This window comes from Lissotriton helveticus, chromosome 7 (genome assembly GCF_964261635.1).
Source record: "Lissotriton helveticus chromosome 7, aLisHel1.1, whole genome shotgun sequence".
Taxonomy (NCBI): Eukaryota; Metazoa; Chordata; class Amphibia; order Caudata; family Salamandridae; genus Lissotriton; species Lissotriton helveticus.
Genome location: NC_136068.1, coordinates 59,349,748 through 59,372,120, shown reverse-complemented (window position 1 = coordinate 59,372,120; position 22,373 = coordinate 59,349,748). Strand labels below are relative to the sequence as shown.

The window sequence follows — 22,373 nt, the reverse complement described above, 5'->3', positions numbered from 1 at the left end:
ATCTTATATTCTGATGCCAAGAGAGACAATGGGCGATAGCCCGAGATATCTGAGTCATCTCTGCCTGGCTTGGGGAGGGATACCTCCAGCACCTGCATGGTAGTGTACAGGAGGTGTCCCATTCCAGCGCTCTGTTGTATAACTCCTCCAGTTTAGGGATTAAGGCCTCTAAGTAGGAGTCGAAGAATTCTATTGGCATGCCATCCGGACCTTGTCTTGTATTTTGTGGGAGCTCTTTGATGTCCGCTTTTAGTTCCATTTTTGTAATCGGAGCTATTAGGCTTTTCTGTGCATCAGCATTTAGCTGCGGGCAAGGTAATCCCTCTAGAAATGTGTCAATAAGTGTAGTGTTAATGGTTTTGGGTTCACTGTACAAGGTGCTGTAGTATTTTCAGAATGCTTTGTTTATGTCCTGCTGTGAGCAAGCCCTTCCCTGGGATGTTAACATTCTGGATTGCAGGAAGTTGCGGATCATCCCGCAATATTCTAACTAATAATGTTACGGATTTATCAGCCTCCATGTTTTTCAATTGTGTGTATGCTCCGTGATCTATTACCCTGAGAGTTTCTAGTAATTCGGCATGGTGTATGGGGGCTTCCGGTAATGGAACCTGTTTGGCAGGATTACCCACTGCTTTCTGCTCCAACTCATTTATTGCATTCCCCACTTTGATAAGATTCTTTGCATTTCCTGTCTGGCCCCTACAGTGGTGTCAATTGCAAAACCCCTTATTACCACCTTAAGCGCATTCCACTCTATCAAAGCTGAGGATGCAGGGTTCCAGTTTTCTAAAAAATAGTTTGTGATAGTTGTAGATAATGTACTGCAAAAAGGGGTGTCCTCTAGCATCTGGGGCCACAATTTCCATGTGTGGACTGGAGTGGGTACTCTTCCCCAAGCAACAAAGATTTCCAGGGGATTGTGGTCTGGGAAGCTCTTTCCAAATATGTGGCATGAGTCATTTGTGCATGGATATGAAGGGAGCATAGCTTTCTATTGATGCATGTGTTTAATTGATGGACTGGTGAGTAGAAGGAGTATTCCTTACTTGCTGAATTTTTCATTCTCCATACATCCCCCAGTGCCCACCCGTCAGCTCAGTTACAGAGGGCCTAATGTTTCCTTATAGTTCCTGCTCCATTTAGGGGCAGGTGTGACCTATCTAGCGATATATCCATCACTGTGTTGCAATCACCTCCCAGGAACCATGGGTATATGTCCCATTCAGCCAGCACCATGTTCATTCTACTGAAGAATTTATCATGGTCAAAGTTTGGGGCATAAATATTACCTCACACCACTGGCGAGCCATCCAATGTCCCACATAGCAGTATATATATATCTTGTTCATCAGAGTGCAGTTCCAGTCCAGTAAACGGAACCCCAACCTAATCCATGTGGTCACCCCCCTTGCAAAGGTCGAGCAATTAGTAGAGAATACCTGCCCCCTCCATTTCTTTCTAACCTTTCCGGCTTCTGACTCAGTGAGGTGTGACTCTTGCGGGAACACTATCTGCGCCTTGTATCTAAGTAGTTGTGCATGTACCCTGTGCCTCTTGTGCACCGATCCTAGCCCCCACATATTCCAAGTGATTAAGTTATAGGAGCCAAGCGTATTTGATTTGTGATTGTGTGCAACAGTAGTGTGAATGCTGTGCTCCCTAGCTTGGAATTAATCCCTTGTTGTAGGATAGAACCCCAAAATTCCCTTTGCACTATGAATACACGGCTAAGCCATTGAACTATGCTGGACAGAAAACGTAACCATACAAATATTCCTGCATCTATACGGTGCATACGTTTTGTGGGGGTGGTCGCTGCCACCTGTCATGTTTCTTAAAGACAAGTATTAGCTTTAAGAGCTCTACAGAACCAGGGGAATATCTCATTACTCTCTTCTTATGGGACGCCGTCAGCGCTGTATGAAAGAAAGGATATATTAGTCCATAAAATCAAATATTGGGCACCAACTGCTGCATTGCCTTGGTAACTGTCAACTACCATGTTCCTTACATTCAGTTACTGGCTCCGCAAGATCTATAAAGCTTGGGAGATATTACCTTGACCTTCGTTAATGGTTATCATCTTAATAGCAAATCGTCCGCTGTTTGAGGTGTCACCGAGGGGGACAATGTGATTCTTCGCTCTAAGTCAGATTGTATGGTGCTGTCCTCTGACCTGTCAGTTGCAATCTGAAGACTATCTTCCCTGAAGGAGTTTGCGGCAGCCAATGCCTCCTATCTGGTAACCTGGGCTTGCTCATATGTGGGGCTAAAGGTATGCAGCTTTTGCACTCCTTTGACAGTGCGGCGTGATCTACGGCCTTGAGATTGTTTAGGGCTGTTGGGCTGATTGTGAGATGTGGCTCTGGATCTTCCGGGCTGTTGAAGAAATACGTTTTTTGCTCTTGGATGATCTTTAGGTGGGCAGGGAATAGAAGTGCATATTTTAGATTCAGGGCATGCAATTTCTTTTTTACTTTTTGGAAGAGGACCTTTGGCGCTGTACCATTATTGTATAATCAGGATACAATGATATCCAATCATTTTCAAATTGAACCTGTGTTTGCTCGCGTGCCTTCTGAAGTAGCATGTCCGGATCCCTGCAGTTTAGTGTCTTGGCTATTAAGGGCCACGGCGGTGCTCCAATTTTTGGTTTACCAGTAGGTATCTGGTAGGCTTTCTCCACGCAAAAGGACGATAAGCCTTCCAGAACTATATGTTCTCGAAACCATTGCTGCATGAAGCTGGCAGCCTTGAGGCCATCTCTGCATTCTGGAAGTTTGATGCCTTCTGCATCATCGATCCTGTCCTGCAGGTCATTGACTTGCTGCCACAACTGTTGTATTTGCATCGGATGCTCCTTACCTTGAGGCTCGATCTCATTCAGGGTTTGCCCATGTAATTTCACTGTGTCTTCTAGTTTGGCATGGTCGGCCTTGAGTGGGGTGAATCCCGCCATGAGCGATCCGATCTTCAGTTTGATGGCTTTTTGGGAGTCCCTGACTGCCTATAATATTAAGTCCAGTTTATCTTGGGGTGCCTCTACGTTAGTGGTGCGGAGGGAGTTTGGTGATGATGGCCACCTAGAGTTATCCGGGTCCTCTGTGGAGTCATTAGTAGTGGCTGTTGTCTCCAGGTTTTTCCCTTTGGGTTGTCCCATTGTGTGTACCTGCATTCTTTCAAATTATGAGTATTCACATGTGTGGGTGGCGATGAGATATGCGACTGTTGTGTTTCAAGATATGCACGCATTTCCTCTGGGGAGTGACCCGGGCTATTAGGGTGTGGTATACTCTAATCAGATAAGTCTTTGCTATGCACAGTCAGGGCTTCTGCAATGGTACTTAATTATCCTGTATAGCTTTAAGTCAGGCCGTGCTGCACTCATCACCCTCACACGTGTGAGCGCAGTCCGGGGTCACATACAGTATGATCAGCCTTTGGTGAGCTGTGGCGTGGGTGTCACTCCAGCTAGGTACAGACTGGTTCTAGACCTTCACCACCAGCCCCAAGTTTGGAGTCCCACTCCCTACTACGTTATTCACAACAGTAGCTGTTTGTGTGGGCTTTAGCATTCGCCATGTCCAGATGGTACTGCTAGTATGCGGCTGCAGTCAGGTTCTTGATTTCTTCACGCGACTTTAGGTTATCTATAGCCCTTTCAGGATCCAGGCATGGTATTGTGGGGGCCTCAGGCTGTGTGTCCATTTCCTCCAGGCACTCTCCCACCTCGGGTCCGGAATCAGGCAGGGTGGTAGGGGAGAGTGGTAGTGCAGGCCAGCCAGCACAGCCACAGCACCCGAGGCTCCCTGCTGACCGGTAACCCCCATCAGCACTCCTGCCTGGCGGTGATCACAGGTTCATACCTTGACCTGGGATGCCTCACCTCACAGACACAGTAGAGGCCAGTGAGCCAGTTCCAGCCCCACAGTGTCCCCGATCGCATACGTACAGCTCCACTCTCCCGACAGGCCTGCCACTTTAATTGAGCTCTCTGCACAGGCAGATTACCTGCTGCTCTTCTAACACAGTGTGCTAGGAGTCAGTCCATCAGGGACGGGGTTCCGCCCACTTCAGCCACGTATTTGCCGCCGCCTTGGGTAATGACAGGCTCTATTCGTTGCCAGCGAGCTCACACCAACCTGCTCCTGCATTGGTCCCCGGGGAACAGCTATCTGTAGGCCCTCAGAGATTGCGGAGCATCCACCTCAGGGCATGAACACCCTTGTTCTCTGCAGCGCTGCTCCTCCGGTGTCGGGCAGCTGGTGGCGGCAGCGTGAGATCAGCCGCTTCCCCCACTCTTAACTGCGGGTACACAGCATCACAGAGGCGGTCGACAGGCACACACTGCTAGCACAAGTCACCCCTCGCCAGCTAGGCCGCACCGCCAGGCAGGCCCCGCCTCGAGGGTTCCCCCCGTCGATGTCAGTTTTCAGCTTGAAATTCGGACAATGCCTCCATCCGAATATACAGCAGCAGTGGTGCGATGAACTATAGCTTGATGCAGCACACTTCACAATGGTGTGACAGGATTATGCTTCTCGGAGTCCGGAGCCTCTTCAATCTGCGTCCGCCATGTCAGGTGGTTAGCCACGCCCCCCGAAAGTTGCCATTTTATATGTGCTTTCTAAGAGAGTGGCGTACCAGTCTACTGCTTAGCTTTTACAAATTTTAACAGGCTTCAAAACTATCCAGAAAGAGCTAAAACAACAATATAATCTGCAAAGTCAATTCACTGGTATGTATATAACTTTTTAATGATATAACAAATCTGCATTAGAAAGGAAGATGTATCTGGGAGTTTGATTAAAAAGAGTATCACAGTGATGTGAAATAAAAAATATCAGATGAACTGTATCCAGCAGAGGGTATGTGTTTAAGATCTTAGTACTGTTGAAAGTTACCATGAGTACTGCCTTGACAAATGACAGTATTTTAAATGTCTAAGCATCATGTGCAGAACAGACAGATCTATGTTATTTACATTCTGTGAACTGTAGTACATTTAGTCAGATTATTAACTAGGAGTAGTGTAGTCATGAATAAAACATAAGAAAATGTGCTGTGCCTGTTTATAAATTATGAAGTAGTAATACATGTTAGGAATGGATTAGGAAGTGTTTGTAAATGTTGTTTTTAACTTATATGGTGAATCTGCGTATGCTTAGATGGTAAGATACTTTTTCTGGTTGCAGATAGATATATATACAATGAGGCTGTAGATTTTACTTAAAGATGCAGACAACTATATATTTTTGGAAAGATGGCCTGAAGGTGTATATCTATTATGAAATCACATATATGTTTACATGGTGGTCCATGTTCTACATGCCCTGTTTGAAATTGGGAAGGGTTAATAGTGCAGAATGTCTATTGAGAGGTTTGTATAGTAGCTTCACTTGGCATGTAACTTTTCTTTGAGAAATGCTGAATATTTGTTTTAAAGACACAGAATATGTGCAAAAGGATGTAGGTATGCCTTAAAGAAATGGTTTTGTGCTTTCAAAAGGTGAGATTTAGTTTTTTCAGTTTAAGAAATGTACAGATGCTCGTGCACGCTGAGTAACAGAGCAATGTGTGCTCGTAAAGAGGCGTGGATGCAATTACATATAAAGTGGGATATCTAGACTTATTTAGTCACCCATGTAATACACATGAACACTTCCGATCACACAGGTACTAATTAAGTACTCATTGAACTACGCAGTCAACACCTATGCTTTCATCCAATCACCACCCAGATAGTAGCAACACTGTTATGTGAATACACAGGAACTAACTATACAGATGTAGAACCATTGATGTAGTTCCTACATACTCAGGGAATAATGAAAGCACTACTTATATTCTGAGGGAAGTCTGCCCACCACCGTAACGGTATACAGACCTGCCCGCTAGGGGTGTGGCGGTCCTGCCGTGCAAAATAGGATTTGACCGCCACCCTGGCAGCAGCCCCCGCAATGCACAATATGCATGTTGTGCATTTGCATGCACAACGTGGCAGGCACCGCGCGGTGCCTGTACCTTGTGCATGCAAATGCCAAGTTCACCCCCTAAACCCCAACCCCTAGGGTCCTGCAACGGACCCCCAAAAGTAAACTCCGCCTGACTTTCCATGGCGGAGACTCCGCAATGGAAAGCTCTGCACTGCTGGGCCTCCTAATATGGATGGCGGGGTCTTGCAGACACCGCCACCATATTGTAGCCCTTTCCACCCAGTCGCATATCCGACTGCCAGAAAACCGCAGGACAGTCTTTCTGTCTTCCGGGGTCCCCTCCGCCATCGTAATATGCGGGGGAAAATGGTAGGCAGGCAGTGGAAAATGGTGGGCGGATCGCCACCGCCATAAGGGCGGTGTTGATCCGCCCACCATACTAATGACCCCCTAAGTTTTGTGTTTTGGTTTGGGATTAGTACATTGAAGTCAGTGCTTGTAGTTATGTAGGTAGTTTGATTTGTAGATTTAAAACGGCAACACAACATTAAACTGTTTTTTTATTATTCAGACAGAATGCCTACATAAGCTCAGAGGGAAAAGGAACAGAAGCAACTACAGTATCTATGCAGAACTGAGACACAAAAGGGGCAAAATGAAGAAAAAGTGGTGAAAGAAAAAAGACCTACTTATAAGAGAACAAAGTCATTTCTCAGAAATGTATGTGGACATTTCCAAAGATTACATAATAATCAAAATAAAATTCAAACTATGAGAAAGAATAACAGTAGATAAAATCAATATAACAAGAATAGAAAATAATGTAACCAAGATAAACACATCTTAACCAGGAGACAGAAACAGTTTAAGGAAATTAGAGCCAGACAGTGACAGCTCCTCAGCTGAAACAGAAAGAACAAGTTGATGAGGCTGCTTTTGCTTTGAAGAGGAAGCTTTTCATTTTGATTATAAATAGATGAAGTCTATTGATAAAATGGTGATGTGCATGAGGAGACCAAACCAGGAAAAAAGACTAGTAAATAGAAGTGACTCTTGTACAGTTTTTAGTGGAGAATGCATTCATAGTTCTAGGACAGAGTCTTTCTTAAATGAAAAATCTATCTCCAGAATAATAGATCAGTTAATGCTATTGATTACAGAGGACGATGTTATGAAATGAAGAATGACACTCCTATCGCAAAAGAGGTGATGGTATCTACAAATATATAACAACTCATTGGAGAACAGGTACAAGGAAGGCGGAGTCAGGCGCCTGTACAGAAATGGAATTGCAGTAGTGTTTGTAGCATCCGACAGCAGTATATCGATATACTAAGGATATTTCTACATATCGTTCCAAGGTGAAGTTTAAAACACAAAATAAGTTCTTTACAAGGTTTGGATCCTTGCAAGATTAGTAGGCATGCAAATTTGAAGGAACACTTACTAGCTTGTTTATCAAATGAAGTGTGCCATAACACCTTTCATCATTTTAGGATGTTAGTTGTACACGACTCAACAATGCAAACTTTAGTTAGGAGGCTGTATTATGTGAAAACCCCTGCTTTATGTTTAGGAGAAATGAACAGAGCACTTTTGTATGGTACTATGGCAGATGTAGAAAATATTTTTGATGATGTGCAGTTTAGCTTCTTTGGTCCTTAGCAGGATTCTAGGAAAATTGTTGTTAAGAGAAGGAGTTGTAGAACAGGACACAGATATTACAGTTGAAAGTTTTGAAGAAGAGATTGCAAAATGTAACAAAAAAGAGAGTATGTTTGTATATGTTTTCCACACACTCACTAGAAGATTTAAACTTAGACTGTTGACTTGTGTTTAAAAAGTGAAAAAGTAAATATTGATAACTGGAAAATATTTGCTTTGCATTTAGTTTTAGAGGAATGATTTGACACATCTATATGGGATGTTTTATGTAAGTGGTGTAACACTAAATTAGAAGATAATAATTTGAACAACAAATAGATATTAGATACCCATTTTATAAGATAATAATATGCCTGCTTGTGTATAAAAACTTTGAAGGGCCAAAAATATAAAATAAATCAACATTTATGATTGGATGTATGACATTACAACGCATGCTTTTACCACGCATGCTTTTACATCGCGGTTTTTACAACGCATACCATTACAAAGCATAGCGCTTTGGGGTGCTGGATAGTGAATAGTTTAATTTACTATTCCAACTCCAGTCCCCGTGGATAGTAGGGAAGGTGTTGGATAGTAAATTAAATCTATTCCCTATCCTAGAGCGCCCCCCAGCGCAATGTGTTGTAATGGTTTGCATTGTAAAAGTCGCGATGTAAAAGCACTGCGTGGTAAAAGTTGCGTTGTAAAGGATGTTTCCCTTTATAATTCTTTGCAGCATTAGATGGGCTCTTATAGACTGCTCTCCAGCTCTCACTACAACTCCACAATCCATGCAGTTTGATGCCATTTGGGACAACTGTGGAACCAAATCTGGAAGTTGGAATTCTCTGCCCGAGTGTTGTTGTGGCTGATGTTGAAGTTCAGGGTCCTTCAGCCTTGTGTTGCCTTCCTGCTTTTACACACTTTGGTATGTTTTTAAATGGTAAAACATGGACGTAGTCCCAGAATTTGTTTTCTTATTTGTGTCCCTCGACAATGTCTTGTGACAAATTGTGCATTGTGCAAATCTCCTCTTAAAGAATGTTCAAGATAGATAGATAAATGGGTGTGTTCTTCTTATTGTTTTAGTTGAAGAGTGTATTATCCAATGATATTCAGTGACATGATCTTCTATTTTGTTTTTCAATTTTTTTTGTGGTTTTGTAAAGTAGTAACAATAACTTGTTGGTTTTATGGTTGGAGACGTTTTCTCTGTTAGGTTTTAAGATGATGCCATCCCATATGAATATTTTTTGTTCATCCCTCTAGAGTGGGTATTTTCACAGGGTTACACTACATTTGGAGCAGTTGTTCATTCCTGTCGAGTTTGGTAAGAATGGGTAGTTTGATGGGTGTTTTGTAGTTATGTTTTATTTGTGAGTTCAGATGCTGAAAGTAATTTTTTTAATTCTTGTTTTTATTACATGTGTTGTTAAAATAAAGTTAAACAATGATGTTACTAAACACCTAGACTCAAACTTTGTGCAAAATATGTTTATATATCTGTTTTATATTTTATACAATTGTATGTGTGACTACTGATGCCATTGTGACTTCCGGTGTTGCTGTGAAGAAGGAAAATGCATTTTTGATGTAGTTATTTTGCTAAATGAATACTAAGGGGAAAATTAAGTTAGTATTTTACTAAATAGCTACTCTGAAACTTTATATAACATATGTCTATATATGTGTTTTACACTTTGTCAAAAGCACCCGTATTCGCATTGTGTCCTTAGCAATTGCACTCATAGAATCACACTGGCACTACCTGTGCAATCATAAATGACGTCCTTTCTCCACTACTCTGCAAATGTGCTTTGTGGCACACATCAGTAGTTGGGGAATGAAGACCCCTCGGAAATTGAGGGTCGTTGGGTATCAGACCTTCAAGTGAACTCTTACCACGACTTGCACAGGAACAGATTGTAGCCTTTTTCCCAACTCCACCTCCAAAGTGCTGAGAGTCCGTTAAATAAAACCTGACTCACAATAACCTCAAAGGGGGAAGGGGGATATGGAGAAAATAACAAACAGAGAAGAGACTGTTCCAGAATGTTCTTGCTTGGCTTCCTGGTTCTCGTCTATCGTCTGACGAAATCTCCCGGAATCCTAATGCATGGAAAGATATAACATAAACAATCTTCCCTTTCCTAGCAACTTAATTATTTATTTATTTTTTAACTAGTGCCTTCTAGATCTTACCATACAATCCAGAACTATTGCTACTCTTCTTTTTGTTTTAACTTCGTTCTCTCTAGAATTTACCTGTGGAAACAGTTACATGTATGTTAACCTCTAGTTTCTCTTCTTGATAAGTCTTTCTATTCTAATGCTGTTCCTACTGTTACCTTCTAGTGAGAATTGTAGCTTGACCTCTGTATTCTAGTATCTCCTAGTACAACTAATTCTCCTTCTTGGTCTTGCAGGTTACGACGGAAGGAAAGAGTACTACTAACAGGTAAGTTCAGTCTTTTTCCTTATGCTTCTCTTTTCACCAGTATAGTTTTCCATTTAACTCTAACTCAAACTGTGTAAGTTCAAAACTCGTGCCCTCAGTCACTTATCTGTATCTTCTTATCTTCGTTTCTTTTCAGGATACTGCTTGCGCTGACTCCAGAAACTCCAAAAGATGCTGAGAGGGAAGGGGGCTCTGGTAAACCTCTACTCCGTGGCCTTGAATAGGGAACTGGGTACAGGGGAAGGAAACGGATTTAAGTGAGGGAAAAAATAGGAAGCGGTCTAAAAATATACAGACCCAGGGCGGAGAATTAACAGTACGCAAGAAAAACGGGAAGGAAAGGGGAAAGGGAAAAATACACAACGAACTAGAAAGGAGCAGATACAAGACGTTGCTGTCTCCTCAAGAACTCTGGTGAAGTGCGCACTTCGATTAGAGGTCGCGCTTCACCAGCTGTCAGGGATCGCCAGTAGATGAACAACTAGACCGCCGGCTCGTCTTCCGAGTCGGCGGCCATCTTGGAATTCCGTCCGCGAGTCAAGACACTCCAGCGGCGGCTCTGAGGTGAACCAATTGTCCCAAACATACAAATCGAGTGTTTTCTTCTGGTCATAATTCGGAGAAGCCTGACATTGGGGGCCAACTACCCCCCTGTTACATGCAGCAAGTCCTACTCAGTGAGTTTCATAAGAGGTGTTTGGAGGCCACTCCCCCTTTCTCCACCACTCTGCAAATGCATCTACCGGCAAACTACTTTTTGGGAGTATAAAGTTCTCTTGAATGCTAAGCGACCTTGGAGACTAAGAAGCCCTCTTGTTACTTTATGTACGTATTACACAGCATGATTTCTGAGAGCTGGTCAGAGGCCCTGCCCCCCATCCCCACTTTCTGCTAACACCATTAATAAATATATATTATGTGATCAAGTCCCTGCGTGGGACGAAACGCGTCATGGCTGCCGCTGCATCGCGAAAGGAATACCAATAAATCTTTGCAGATAATTGAGACTTGGTGGTTCGCGCTCTTTCTTTCGCATATATATATATTCCTAAAAGTTGCCCAGAGATGGAGCCGCACTCCGTATTAGGTAGGTAACAACCTTTATTGAAGAAACAAACTGCTTCCCATTCCGTAATTGTCCCTGACCTTATGCGTTTCTGGGAAAACATTCCTTTTCCTCAGAGGCCAAACACAAGCAGCTCCATTACATGCACCTGCACTGTTCCCTGTATGTTGCTTCCCTAATTAATTATTAGCCTCTGGTGTGCCACTTAATAATAATAATAATAATAATCCACATTTGTAAAGCGCACAATCACCCGTAAGGGTCTCTAGGTGCTGGGGGCCGTCAGGAAGATTAAGCAAGCTATTTCCCAGAGTCACATGGTGCTGGGCTAACCTGCCGCCGGAGCCGGGGATCGAACCCTGATCCCCAGATTCCAGCGTCAGTCGCCCTGGCCGCGGCGCCACACCTCTCCCCCACTTAATAATCCTTTCGTAAAAGTTACTTCAATCAGGCAGGCAGCCTTAAGGTCACTATGTAACTGTCTTAAGCCAGAACAAACACTTGGGTATATCAGGTCCACATTTCCTTGATTAAACCATCTTCGGCTGGTCTTGAGTAAGCAAAGGATTTTAGTTACTTAAGCCACTAATAACCAGCTATTAAAACAGACTCCTAATTCCGAATTTCGGAGATTGCTTTATAAATCATGAAATAAAACGTACTCAAAATGTTGCAAATGTTTAGATATATTTGGTCTGTGTTTCTTTTGTGTGAGTAAATAAGCGCAGGTGTGCATTTACGTATGCATAGTGGTATTTTGTGACAGTGTGTTAGTTTGCACCATAATTTTTCATGTCTTTGTATATAGGTTTTGAAATTTCTCTGTTTGTGTTTCTCAGCTTTGTTGCCACTTGTTTTTATGGGTATGTTTCCATGTGTCAGATTCAGTGTGTATGTGTGTGTGTATAGGTGTGTATGTGTATTGATTTGTGTGATTCTGCATGTTCTGTTTATTGTCTGTGTAAGTGTGTGTTTGGGGAGCTGTTTGTCTCTCTCTGATTTGACTACAATGGTCCCTTGTTATAGTAGGGTCAGGGTAATGCAAAGACTTGGAAGCTTCACACAATGAGAGCGCACAAGAGACCGTGGGCCAGATGTGCGACAATTCATTGCGGTCCCAAACTAGGGTTTGCTACTCGCTATTAGGAAGGGGCGTGCCAAGTGCGTCCGTTTCTAACAGTGACTCACACTTCAATGTACGATTGTTTCGCGACCGCGTTAGAAATCACTTACAGTATCTGAGACACTGTTGTAAATTGCATTTTGCAAGTAGCACAGCAACACAATTTGTGAGTCGCAAAATGTAAGTGACGTACCTCTGGCCCTGTGCTCCTTAAACCACCCTTGCTAACAAGGATCAGTGCTGTTATGTTGACAATGAAGGTTTCCAGTTAAAAAAATACACATGCATCCTGGAACTGCTTATAATTGAGATTTATTTTTAATACAGCAAGGAAAAAGAATCCAAGTAAACACTGGTCATTAGCATGTTTCGCAAGCTAGAGACAAGCAAACAGCCGTAAAGTACTGCTAATTACTACATGAATGATTTTTATATTGGCAGACTAATTCAAATCAGTGATTTCTGTTGTTTGATCACATTTGAAGATGGTGAACATTCTCTATGTACCAGCTTAAGATGCAATATTATTAGAGGACATATCTAAGAAAAAGTCTCAAATGAATGTGGTGTTAGAGTTCCACATAAATGCATCTGAAGTAATCGATGCTGCAGCACATTACTGATCTAAATGATGCTTGCACCTTCAGTCACTAATTGGGACCTTGTGGCATCAATGAGTATAGCGGGGTTCTCTAATACGCTTCATAAGTTTACTTTTTTACCCCTCCCAACCAAACATTTGAAGCCAGTGGATATGTGTTTTTTAAAATGTTTCCTGCTCCTACAGAAGAAAGTATTGACAACTCTGGTCCCTCCCCCAGGCCTTTCTTTATACTGTAAATGCTTTTCACCACATATGAGCTCTATACTTGGATTATCAGGGACTGGTTCAGTGCACTGGTTTGAACTTTGCTATAAAAGTGGATTCTTCCTGCAAACATCTCATTGATTAATCACTAACTTTTGACCTCTGACAATCTGTCTTCAGTTGAACTAGAGTTTCTGCAATTAAAATCATAAAGAGGTGAGATTCACTCACTACACTAACTTGCTGTGTCCAATGTAGGGCAGGAACTTATCACAGATAGGCCTCTGCATCATTTTTATTCTAGAAGCATAATCTTGGGTAGACCTCGATAAGTGAGCTATCTGTATCATGAGTGATATGGTGTTATTCGGCATAATGGAATAAAAAAGTGTTAATAATGTAGTGACACTCAGTTGCCATCAGAGCCTGATGCAGTAGTAAACATTCATGACCAGGTAGAGAGCAGCAGAAGCTGAAGCATCATATTCCATTGAAGTATTGTCACTCAGTGGCCTGTCTCAATATGGCCTCTCCTAAAGATCTGAAGCAACCAATAGATATATGCATTGGAAGTCACAGCATGGCATTGGCTGGGATTAGGAAAGGCACATCCATCCATTGGTGCCTGAGTAACAACTAGTGGCCAGTCTGAGTATGGCATTGCTTCTTAACCATAGGGAGATAGTATTTCCACTATGCAGCAGTCAGTGCCTGTGGCCACTTTCAAGTAGGACATTGGTTGACATTATGGCAGGGGTTAGAGTTTCTCACTACACTACAGGTGGAACCTCTTTTATGGTTTGGAGTAGCGGTGGCATCACAGGATGACCTTCTACACAGAGGGGGATAGAAAGGTTAAAAGCTGGTCCGTCCTCATGACTAAACACTAAATCGCAAGCAAAAGGGACCCAGAGGTAAAGTGCCAGGAGTGTCGAGTTTACTACTTGTTTTTTGTGTGAACACCCCTTTTTTTCAGAGAAAAGTATTTTCTCCCACATTTTGTGGCATGCTCCATCCTAAGAATTTTTATGATACCCCAGGGCAAGTGTTTTTGGACTGGGAGCACTAGATATCATATGTGGGGTCGGATACATATACTTAAGTCTTAAAATTGTCTTCTTTCCATCCCTTATAGATTTTTATAATCGGTGACATAGGAAAGATTTAAAAGTCACATAACTGATGCTTTGAGATCTATCATATTTCTGTGCATTCAGAAAACCCAGGGCCTGATTTAGATCTCACTGGACAGTTTACTCTCTTACAATGGTGAGGGATATCCCGCCTGCCGAAATACAAGTCACATTATCTCCTATAGGATTTCTATTTCTGCAGATGGGATATATGTCATTGTTGTGATAGAGTATCTCGTCCACCGAGACCTAAATAGCACCCTAAATGCCAACATATTTCAGCCATTCATACTGCCCATTTAGGGTCAATGAATTTCTTCAGAATGCAAGGATACCAATATATAGCTCTCAATTAAGAAACCAATTAGAATACTGAATTAATATAAGTTTAACACCCACTCACAAGAAAATATCGCCTATTAAGGCATTCCACTTGTAGTTGATGCATATACTTTAAAGAAGGGATCCTAGAAATAGGGATTTGTAAAACAATTAAATTTTCTGTGATTCAAACAGTAAACTTTGCTCTAGACTCAGTTTACCGCTGGCCCTCTTTTGTTTCTGATTCCATCATGCCTGAAGCTATTTCTTAAAAATGTGTTAAGGAAAATGGCAGCTACAAAAGGATCCTTCACAGGCCTCTCATCCAAGGACAGTGAATCACTGTCAAAAAGTGGGCACTAGTGAGATGGCCATGTGGATCCCATTAAGATTTAGTGATTGGTTGAGAGCGTGCCTCCATGTAGATATTTGTCCCATTCTTGCATCGGTATGTTCCAGTTTCGGTCACAGTCTTAGTTCCCTGGACAGTTTTCACCTCCACTGGTACTGAGATTGTGACCTCCTTGCGCATGAAGTTGACGGTTGCTTTTGTGAATGGCTTGATCCTCACCGGCATGCTCAAATCTGCCTTTTGCTTCACGGTAACTGACTCAGTTTCACCTTTCTTCACTGTAAAGGTGTTGGACAGCTCTGTCTCAATGGAGGCCAGCCCCTTCAAGGTAAATGAGGCACCAACCTTAATTGATGTTGCGTTACTGAATTCAAAACTATGGGAGACAACCTTATCCAACTGTTTGGTGGAAGTGACAGTGAACTGCTGCTCACTCTCTGAATCATTTGAGTATTCCCAGTAATCAATCTGGATCTTTGTTTCACCCTCTGTCTTCTGCTTGTCCCACAGAATTGTGGCTGTCACTGAGGACTTTCCAGGGCACAGAGGACGCACATGGGAGACTTGGTCATTCAAACCAACATCATAGTAACTCGCAAGAGCTTCACCAGCCCTTGCTACAATCGACCATCCAGATCTGTTTGGATGTGCATACAGAAGCCACGCTCCTCTCTGGACTCTGTGGGAAGAAATCTTATCATTCATGCTTCCATTATATAGATTGGCCTCTTGATTCAGAACCATCGATGAACCCAAGAAATTGGGATGCTCATAGACTGTGATCTGGGGATCGTTCAGATCATCAGTGATCAGCCTCAGAGAAGATGCCCTGTCATTCATTTCAGCCCATGAATATTCTCCCTCCTCTAGGGCAATGCACCATCCTTGATAGTTTGGATGGTCGTACATTATCCAGGGCTGCCCCACCACTTTCACAGATGTGATGCAGTCTTCAAAGCTGTGGTCTGCCAGACGTGGAACATCATTAGTAAAGGTCTTATAGAGTCCCTTGAAGTCGGGGTGTTCGTAGACAGTGATTGTGTTCATGGTCTTCGGCAATAGGGTTTCCAACAAGTTTCTCTGTAAGAAAAAACAAAAGTCACTCAGTGAGGGAACATCATCAAGGCTTAGTGCAAACTGGTTCATCCCTTCTCAGAGGAAAGGTTTCATGATCCAGGCATTCGACTGTCTGTTTTGGAAAATGGCTGTCCAGAATAAGGGCTTCTTTTTCCAATATTTCAAAGCCCAAAAAGCAAAGATGCTGGCTCCTGTATGTTTTTAGTGTTTAGTTAGAGCCTATACAACACATTTACAAAGGAGATAGGAGACTAAAGAGGTATACAGACTACATTATGGCCAAAGTCAAGATCAAGGATATTGTTAATATTGGTGAATGTGATGTCATTGCATGCCATGATACATACATGCATAACAACAACAATACCAGTAAATGCAATGTCAAGGTATACCACAATGTATGCGTGCATAGCAATGTCAATACCAGTAAAAATAATGTTAATGTACGCTATGATAAATTTTCACATAATAACGAGAATGTAGGTAAATATGATATCAATGACTGTCATGTTATATGTACATGTAATAATGAACGTGTATCAATTCTGTCAAGTTTAGCCGAGAAGACATCCCAATCAATCCTGAATCAGAGATACATGGTAAGACAGGCCCTGCAACCCAAACTCAGGACTAATAATTGTTAGGTCACTGGTGGGGTTACACTTAGCCCAAAGACAAAAGAGCAAACAGAGATAACCGTGATCATTCCACAGATAGCCAGATACACCTCTAACAGGTCCGAGGAGATTGGACTCAATAAAAAACGTTTGGCCAAAGGTGTGCATTAGCAAAATACCACAACATCAGGTACCACATGTAGTTAGGAACACTCAGCCAATCAGAACACAGCATGCACACCACACACACTGATCACACTCTCCTCATGCCCGACATCTGGAAACATACACACTAGCTCATACTAGCTCTCCACGAAGTCACCTGCATCCCCCTTAGAAGATGGTTGTATTTATGGTTCATGACTAGACCCAGATCTACATGCTTTACAAGAATGTGTAATCATTTTATTGTAGCTCAAGAACTGTATATATTACTCGCCAAAACTTCTGTACATGGAGATTGTCTTCAGACACAACTCTGATGATGCTCTCCCGACTGCATCATTTAATTAAAACCGATTTCTTCCTGTTTAGGAAATGCCTCTTGTCTTTTCATTTTTTCAAGGTAAATTCATATCTGGGCATTGATATAACCTGATCAGAGTATCTTAACCAAATTTTCAATCTAAGTCTAATTATGTTTTCTAAACTAAGAAGACTTCATTCACCCACAAACTTCTCTTAAGATGCGTACGGTTGAATGAAAAATGGGGCAGTACTATTTTACGACTGCTCCTATTTTCATCAGGTCTAACTCAATAGATTTTCTGCTCAGGAAACACATTAAGAGCATCTCAATAAGTGCATATCAATGAAACATATAAATATGAAAGTTACAAATAGTAGTGTAATTAAGAAAAAAATATTTGTAAATATGAATGTAAAAAATATAAAACCATGTAGAAAGAACAATACATAAACAATTGAAACATCACTTGAACATTATCTATAATATGATATTACACTTAACATATATCAAAGAAACACATATCAAATTATATTAAAAATATAATAAATGCAAAATTAATAAGAATAAATTATGAATGAAAAATTCACAAATTATTTATTTGTTCGAATCATAAATCTTTTAGAAACAAAAAAATAAAAATATATAATACAAAAATATTAACTCTCCAAATTAAAGAAGAGCGTGGCCTGACAAGACATCCGATCGGACAAGTTGAAACCGTGCTCTGTTGCCCCAAGAAAATATCCATCCTAATTTTGCCTTTTTGAGCCCTGGAATAATCGTTGGCTGATGTGCAGAGCCCCAGCTGTACAAAGTGTTCTCAGCTGAGAGGCATGAAATCCTTACAGCGACAACACAGACACTGGGCAGTGATGAGGCCTATTAGGAGCTGCGTCTGAGCCTAGAGTTCACGCTGGGGCCTCCAAGAGCTATGCTCTGACTGTAGCTGAGCACTATTGCAGCCTGTGACCATATGTAGGCAGCAGTCGTAAAGGTGTGGGGAGCTTGTTCCCCTTATGGAGCAGTGGCCTGGAGTGCTGGCTTTTGCGGTTGCCGTACTGGACCGATACAGAGAGAGTTGCCAGGGCGGTACCCCGGCAGGTGGACAGTCCACCCTTGGTGGACAGACTGGTTGCAGCCCTGTGATGGAGGGCCTTTCCCCTAAACACTTGTTAACTAAACTGGCTGGTCTCTGGATCAACAGGTGTAACATGTTGTGTTCCCTCTGGGAGAGCTATGGCACAGGAGAATGGCCTGCCCAGGCAGGGATTGAGGTGGGAGTCAGACAATTTTAGATACCTGGGAATCATGGTGGCACACACCTTGGAGGGGCAGTGCCACTATAACATTGAGAAGATGCTGGGGGGGCCTGACACGGTACACCTGGTTTTGGAACACGCTGCTGCTTACAGTAGGAGGGTGGATTGCTGTGGTGAAAATGGTCTTCCTACCCAGATGCCTCTATATAATCCTGAACTCACTGCATACGCTTACATGGGACATCTTCAAGGCATTGCATAGCCTATTGATATCTTTAGTATGGGTAGGAAAAAGAAGCAGAGTTGCACTACTGCTGTTCAAATTGACTTAGTGGAGGGTGCCATGGGGCTGCCTGGCAACATGCGGCATTATGCAGCTAAGCTGCAAATTGCTGTGCTATGGGCAGTGGAAGGGGATAACTGGGAGATGTGACTGTTGAGGGCCACATGTGGAGACACTTCGCTAACGGAGCTGCTTATGAGCATCTCCAGAGTAGCTGGAAACATTTCATATATAATCTGACAAACAGCTGAGATTTGGGAGAGGGTGACATGCGGAGTGTTGAAGAGACCACCCTTTACACAAGATTTGGGCATTTGGATAGTGCTGCAGTGTTGAGATATTAGTGGGGACATGTCAACTGAATGTTGGAGGGTGGGAGGCTGTGCAACACTGAGAAAGTTGTATCCTGGGAAACAATTCCTTACTTTTGCGAAGGCCTGTGAGGCTTTCTCTTTGGGGAGTGGCCAGTTTCTGCTAAAATTGCAAGCACCGTGCAAGGAAATTTGGGCAGGGTTCCAGGAGATGCCCCAACAGATGGAGACACTGCAGATGGTGCTGACTGTGGGCTCTGCCTGCCACTTAGCCTCTATGTTTCACAAAGCACTAAAAAAAGGATATGGTCAACATTAGCCCCAAGGCCAAAAGGCTTGGATGGGTGAGTTGGTGGGCCCTTTGACAGACGAAAAGTGGCAGACGACATGTGTGCTAGTTAAAAAGCCCTAGTGTAATGCTAGTTGCACGTTGGCACATTTTAAATATGTTCACCGACCATGCCTGACTCCCATTAAGCTAAGTAAAATGAACAAGGGCAAGATTGCAGCTTTCCTGAAGAGAGGGGTGGATGAAGTCTCCTTCATGCATATGGCTTGGCTATGTGCAACAGTGTGAGCTTTCTGAATGGCAACAGTGATAACATTGAAGACCTTGACAGGGATTACGCAGGAGACACCTCAGTGCAGTGCTTCCTGGGTATAATAAAGCAACCCAGGGGGAAAAAGATGCATTGGAAACTATTACAACTCACACTGGTCCTTACCAAATGATGTACAGCTATGGCATGGTTAGGGTGATAGAACTACCTCACTAACATTATGATACAGGGACACTGTAGAAAGGGTATTAACAGAAAAGATACATATGGGAGTGCTATGTGGGATGAAAAACTGCAAGAGAATCTGGAGGCATGGGCATCGCTATTGGCAGCATTTCAGCAAACTGAGAGGAACATGCAGCACCAGGGTCACAAACACAGACCCCCCAGGTGGCACACAACACACTGAAACAGGGATGGGTGGTGCAGAATTAACGGTCCCAAAAGGGCGGCCGTGATAGAGAGGGGGGATAATTGGGATCATGGACATTAAAGGGGTCACTGGTATGATCACAGTCACTGGAACTGAATGTAACATATGTAAAACATGGCGAGGGAAGGGATATGACTCTAAATTGACACAAAATATTGGACTATCAGACGAGTGAATACTGAGATGTTGATGTTGATTTATTGCTTAAGGTTCACAACTGTATACAACAGTGAAATTGGTGAATAAAAAAACATTTTAAAAAACTATCCAAAGTAATATAGAAAGTGCTGGACTTTGAAGGAGTCTTATTTACTATTCCAACTCCAGTATATGCAACAGTAGAATTAGTATTAGACTTTTCAGGCATCACGCTTACTATTCCCACTCAAAAATAAGCATCATTGGGGAAAGTGCCAGATTTTGAAGGTGTAATATTTAGTATACTCACACCAACGTAAGCAAAACAGGGACAGTTTTGGAGTTTGCAATGGCTAGATTTTCTAATTCCACTCTAATCTCAGCAACAGTGGGGATTTTGGACAGGTCAGACTTACTGCTGGACAGTTGGACAGTTCCCATTGGAGTATGGAGGGACAAGTCTGATTTGCATATGGCCGCTCAGAACTGTGGTAGCACAGTGTACAGCTTAACAATGGACTGGAATGGCCGAATAATTATCAGTGTCTTAGATTAATTCCTGCATTACATCCATCACTTTTTTGTATACTTTGATGTGTGTCCCTAAATTGGACGATATGCCCAGACATGGGTCCTCCTGTGTGCAATGTGTCACTGGAATCAGGTTATACTTGGTGGAGGAATCCTAACTAGAGTGAAACAGGTCCTGGGCTGCTTGTATTCCAGTACAGGAAAGGACCTGGTATGGCAGTTTCGGCCGGACAGTTCCCATTAGAGCTGGGTCAAGACTGATTGCATATGGCTGGTCCAAAACTGAATTATGTGCAAAATAACAATGGACTGGGAAATGACTCGAGTAATACCACCACAAGTTGGCCCAGGTACACAACCTTGCTCTGCCCTATCCGGCATTTAGTAGCCTTGATAGTGAGGCCTGCTCTCTGCAGAGCCTCCAAACATACTTCAGATGGACCAGGTGATCCTCCCAAGTGGAGCTAAAGGCAGCTATATCATCAAGATATGCTGCACTATAGGCTTCCAGGCCTGTATTCACTAGACTTTGGAATCTGGCAGGTGCATTGTTCAAACCAAAGGTCATCACAATAAATTGATAATGCCCACTAGGGGTTGAAAATCCTGTTTTTGGCTTGGCATCCTCAGCTAATCTGATTTGCCAATAGCCAGCAGTGAAGTCAAATGTGCTGAAGAACTTGGCTGAGGCCAAAGTGTCAGTGGGTTTATCTGCCCTAGGAATAGGGTGAGCTTCAGTCCTAGTGACTGCATTGAGCCCCCTGTAGTCCACACAAAACCACATTCCTCTCTTACCAACCTGGGTGTGAGGTTTTGGTACCAAGACCACTGGACTAGCCCAAGGGTTATTTGAGGGCTCAATTACTCCCAACTGCAACATCTTTTAGATCTCAGTCCTGATGCAGTCTCTGACATGGTCAGGCCGCCTGTAAATCTTATTTGTAACAGGTAGACTTTTATCTGTGTCCACTTTATGGGTACACCAGGTGGTCTGAATAGGAGTCAGAGAGAACATGTGTCCGTATTGATTTAGGACCGTCCTACAATCAATTTATTGCTGGTCAGTGAGGCTGCCTACCAAGACTACACCATCAACTGACCCATCATAAGAGTTCTGTGAGAGGAGGTCAGGGAGTGGATTGCTCTCTTCCTCCTGTCCCTCACTAGTTGCCATGAGCAAGCCCATGTCAGCTTTATCAATGTATGGTTCAAGCCTGTTCACATAAAATATCCTGTGGGGCCTTCAGGGAGTACCAAGGTCCACCAAGTAGGTGACCTCTCCCTTTTGCTCAGGAATGGTATGGGGTCCACTCCACTTATCCTAAGAGCTGCCTAGGGGACACAGGCTCCAACACCCAAACCTTCTGCCCTGGCCGATAAACAGTCAGTGCAGCCTTTTGGTCATGCCAAGATTGTTGTAGTTTTTGACTTGCCTCAAGGTTTTAACTTGCCTTATTCATGTCCTCAGCTATCCTCGAGTGGAGAAGAACTACATAGCCCACTATGTTTTGATTGGGAGGTTTGAGAGGTAACTCCCATCCCTCCTTCACCAAACACAAGGGACCCCTAACTGGATGCCAAACAAAAGTTAAAAAGGGATGTAGCCAACCCTCTTTTGTGGGACCTCTCTGTAGGCAAAGAGAAGGCAAGGCAACAGGACATCACAGTTTCACCTAAGCTTTTCTGGGAGGCCCATGATCATGCCCTTGAGGGTTTTGTTGAACCTTTCACCCAACCCATTGCTTTGTGGGTGATAGGGTGTGGCGAACTTGTAGTTCACTCCACACTCGATCCACATTGCAGTGATGTAACTTGACATTAAGTTGGTGCCTCTGTCAGTTAAGA

General features: G+C 42.9%; 1 protein-coding gene across 3 annotated transcripts in view; it reads right to left on the bottom strand.

Annotated features, from left to right (window-relative positions):
* Positions 1–12,532: 12,532 nt before the first annotated feature.
* LOC144768030 (epidermal differentiation-specific protein-like) overlaps positions 12,533–22,373 on the bottom strand; it is a 46,965-nt gene continuing 37,124 nt past the window's right edge. For all 3 annotated transcript variants that reach the window (XM_078651424.1, XM_078651426.1, XM_078651425.1), the window contains exon 2: positions 12,533–15,930. In XM_078651424.1, the coding sequence (XP_078507550.1) occupies positions 14,884–15,930 (1,047 nt within the window). In that variant the 3' untranslated portion in view covers positions 12,533–14,883. The remainder of the gene's footprint in view (positions 15,931–22,373) is intronic.